General features: G+C 38.8%; 1 protein-coding gene across 1 annotated transcript; it reads left to right on the top strand.

The window, feature by feature from the left end:
* The first annotated feature begins 1685 nt into the window (after window positions 1–1685).
* On the top strand, window positions 1686–2204 carry LOC112163693. The gene has a single exon (XM_024299976.1). It carries the CDS (start codon window positions 1686–1688, stop codon window positions 2202–2204), a length of 519 nt encoding a protein of 172 aa, XP_024155744.1.
* Window positions 2205–4337: the final 2133 nt, after the last annotated feature.

The following is a 4337-nucleotide window of genomic DNA, read 5'->3' on the forward strand; positions in this document are numbered from 1 at the left end:
ACCGTCACCCCGGGCTCGCGAATTGGTGGCCGGACGGCGGCAAAACGAAGGGGGAAAGAGGGAGAGGAAGAGAGAGAAAGAGGGAGAGGAAGAGAGAGAAAGTCGGGGTAGGTTTCCATTTCTGGAAACCTACCACAGTAACTTTCTATATATATAGAAAGTTACCGTGAACAATAACTTCCACATTTTAAGGCATAACTTTCGCATATGAATTCCGATTTTTACGTACCACATATCCACGCGCTCGGTTTAACGTCCTCTACAACTTTCATGAAGAATATTTTCTCAAATTTTGACCCGAACAAAAAGTCAACTTTTAGAGCCACTAAAAGTGCTGAAATGACAATAAAAGTGAAAGTAAATGTCGTTTACCATCCTAATGATTAGTAAATCAGTAAATTCTGGTTCGGGAACCACCAGAGAGAGAGAGAGTCTGGGAGAAGAGAGAGTCTAAGAGGAGAGAGATCGATGAGTTTTAATTTAATTAATAGGGGCAAAACTGTCAATAGATGTTAGAGTGGGTAAATGAGGTTAAAAAACTCTTAGTGGAGTAAGTGGGCAATTTTTAAGCTGAAATCGGATAAATGGTCACGGCCCCAAAACTTTAAAGTGAGCGTGTGTGAGCCAGAAGAAATATATCAAAAAGTGTAAATTTGGGACATTGGAAATTGAATAGCTCAAGGGTAGAGATGGAAAAAAATAAATTTAAAGTAGCTTTTATTGTTATTGTTTAATTTAATAGTAAAAAGCAATGAGAAACTGACACTTGTCTGAGTGTGGCTCAATTGAGTGTGAGCCTAGCACTCCCCATTAGGGGGATAAACGTAATAATTACTTAATTAGTGAGTATAAACTTTAAAGTTTAGAATTCGAAGAGACCCGGGGATGCAATGGTAAATGGTTGGTTCTCCCTGATAGATTCTCCAGAGGGAAGGTAGTGAGTATGTGTGGTTCATAAATCACATGGTTGATAGGTTCAACCTTTATGAAATACTTGACTCTGTAGTATTTAAGTGAGTTTTCTTTTTCTTCTTACAGAACTTGCATAATCAAGATCTGGAAACTTAAGTTAGCGTTATTTGGAAGATTTTAAGTCTGATAAATGTTTTTATTTTATTTTATTTACCTTAACATAACCATGGGACTATAGAAGTAACTGTATGGAGACTGTACGTATTAGGCTATCTGCGTGTTACTGTTATAACTGGCTTTGAATACTTTTATCTTTCACATACCTTGTGAATTGTGAATGCAAGATATAGTACAGCTGAACAAAATTCCTAGCCAAACAGCCAAATAATAGTCACCGATTAAGAGTTTGCCCGGTACTTCTTTTCATCAGACTCATGACGTGTGGCCGTGATTTATTTTCATCCAAAGAAGGAGTCAAATTAAAAGTTGAATAGTCAATTATGTGCCTTCCTCCTATTCTAGATAATAAACGGATCGAATCAGCGACGCGTAGCTTAGTAGTTATGACGAAGTCATGGCTTGCAAGTCAAGCTACACGTTTCCATGCCGGAACCTATATATTGGTAGGTGGATGAGTCCCCTCCTAAAACCAAACAGAAACGCTTCAACAAAAAATTGATCAAATTTGCTATCCTAATCTCCAGCTCATCAATCTCATCCTTATACATATTCTCTTAATCTCGTGAATACCAATAATACTAGCTATCATATCCATGGAAAGGCCAGAGGGGTATCCAGTAGTAGATGCTACAGAAATCGATCAGCCATCAAACTCCGGCGCATCATTTCTCAGCACCAAGAATGATATGTCACAACTAGAAAGCGGTTTACTTCGAAGAAACTACAGCGACGTGGGTGAAAAAAACTACTACAGATTCCAATCAAAAGTTGGTAAGTTAGTTGATCCGAGGTTGCTAGCGTTGGTAGAGTTCTTCAGGGAGCTCTATTTCCGAAGACTCGAGCTGTTCAAGAAAATATTTCCGGGGCGTCCCGATAAGTTTCTGGACGAGATGGCAAAGAAATTGAACCTGGTTTTATCACAAGTGAAATCGGCTCAGACGACCAGGGCTCGGACCATGCAAAGGAGTCTGAGCATTGGCTCGTCGCGTGAATTCAAACCAGACGAGTCGGAAATGAGGCTGGAGCGATTCAAGGTCAGAACTATTGATGTGGATGATGGTGTTGAACTTGGTGGGCAGGATGATAAAACCAAGTCCGCTGGCTCAAAGTGAAAACTGTGAAATTGCAACAAACATGCAAATGGTCAATGCACGTTATGTTGGAGAATATTTTGGATTTTTTTGAAGGGATATTCTTAGTAGGGAAAAGAGATCAAAGAAAAAGCCCAATGGGCTTTCCAGCTAAAGCCCAGTTCTGCTTACATGAATAAGGGTGTAGTTGGGATGCAATTTAATTATTATTTTTATTTTTTTGGTACAGAAAATTTTATTTATTTTTCGGTACAAAAGAGTGCCTATTTCTTCATTACTTGGTTACCCATTGTAAATATATAAAAGGATTTTTAATAGTATAATTTTGGTTTGGATATCGACAACTTCTAGTGTATGCTTTATAAGGTTGCTCTGCAACTCACTGTCTCACTTATAGCTTGCATGCTTTTAATCTCCTCTAGATATTACGTATACTTGAACCAGTACTTGGACAGATAAGTGTTAAACAAAAGAAAGAGAATAAATCTTTTTATTAGAACACAGAAAGTACGGTTTTATGGTTGGAAATGGGAAGCATTTTTGGAGGAGTGCAAAATCACTCTTATTTTTGTATATAGTTTAGGCCGACAATTTCAAAATAGCGTAATAATATCTGGAGATGATTGTATGCACCGACAGTGCAAGTGCACTGACGGTTATTTTAATCTCTAAAAAAACAACAACTACTCATCTAATCCACTCATTTATATATTTTAATATTAAAAAAATTAAATCAATTCATATTGCAAGTACCCATGCACTGACAGTGCATGGAATACACTCCCAATAATATCACTCAAAATTCACACAAAATGAAGAGAAAAACCATCAAATGAGAAAAAGTCAAAATTCAATGTTAAAAAGTGTGCATCTTAAGCGTAAAAATGCGCCTGTTTTGATGCTAAAGCACAAAAGTTTTAAAAAGGGCAGCTTAAGGCGTAAAAAGTGCAAAAAAGTACTGCTTAAGGTGTAGAAAGCGCACGCCCAAATTTTTTTCCTTCAAAACCTAAAATGAGTTTGTTTTGGGGGTATTTTATCTTAAAACTAATTTAGCTCAGTCAATTTTTGTTTCAACCGATCATTTGCATCATCCAGACTAAATTTCTCCAAAACCATACAAATTTTGAACCCTAACCCCTAATTTGGTAAAGTAGATTTCAATAATTGGTTTTGGTTTTCTGAAATTTCAAGTTGAAATCTTGGATTTTTTTTTTTTGAATAAAGGGCTTGTACGGCTGCCCTCAATCCTTGATTAATGAAACTGTTAAATACAAGGTGGGGATATTAAACATAAACTCCTTATTACAATAAGCATCTACAGTATGTCCCGAAATAATATCAGAAATCTCTACATAAGATATGTAGAGATTTCAAACACCAATTAGCAAATAGTGCACTAATGGCTATTCCATTTGCTTTAACATAGCAGTGACATTACGGAAAGATAACTCGATATGTAACTCGATTACAACATAGCAAAATTACCAATAGCACAGCTTTCCTACCATGTTGCCGCCAGAGATAAGATCCGACGGCACTTAGCTTCACCCTGCCACTAGGAGGTAGTGACCATTTGACAAAGCAATGGACTCGCTGCCTACCTAAGGCAGACAAGGCACTCTGAATGCACACACAGGCACAAGGCCTGACTGGTCCTACATAACTAATGTACTGATGTAGGGACTTATTGCTCGCATAAAGTGCCATAAAACTAACCAACATAAAATAAACGTGGACCTAAGGCAGGCCCAAACTATGAGCCCGGCCCAATACTGTTTTAGCCACACTGATATCCTAGCACCTTTGTCGCACCTCCACCCATTTCGAGTCGCCGCCGTCATCAGCGCTCCACCAACCTCGCAACCTAAGGTTCTGGCCATCATTCTACCCAAAGCAGATTTGGGATTACCCATAAATCCAAACCAAATCAGGTCACTAATCATCCCTCCACTATTGACTTCGCACGATCCCAAAATTGTTCCCAAACCAGCGACTTCCGACCAACCTCGCAACAGCAGCTTCATCCGCCAAACCCGCCAAAGAGTACCAGACCACCGCTCGTCATCAGCCGCGATCTCCTCAGCCACTTCTCTCAAATCCGAGCGATCTAGATCGAATCCGCTCTGATTGAGAGCCCAACAACCTCACCACAGA

The sequence above is a fragment of the Rosa chinensis genome, chromosome 1, assembly GCF_002994745.2.
Source record: "Rosa chinensis cultivar Old Blush chromosome 1, RchiOBHm-V2, whole genome shotgun sequence".
Taxonomy (NCBI): Eukaryota; Viridiplantae; Streptophyta; class Magnoliopsida; order Rosales; family Rosaceae; genus Rosa; species Rosa chinensis.

Excerpts from the sequence above, each read along its gene's own strand:
- LOC112163693 (XM_024299976.1), top strand. The coding sequence starts at position 1,686 with ATGGAAAGGCCAGAGGGGTATCCAGTAGTAGATGCTACAGAAATCGAT.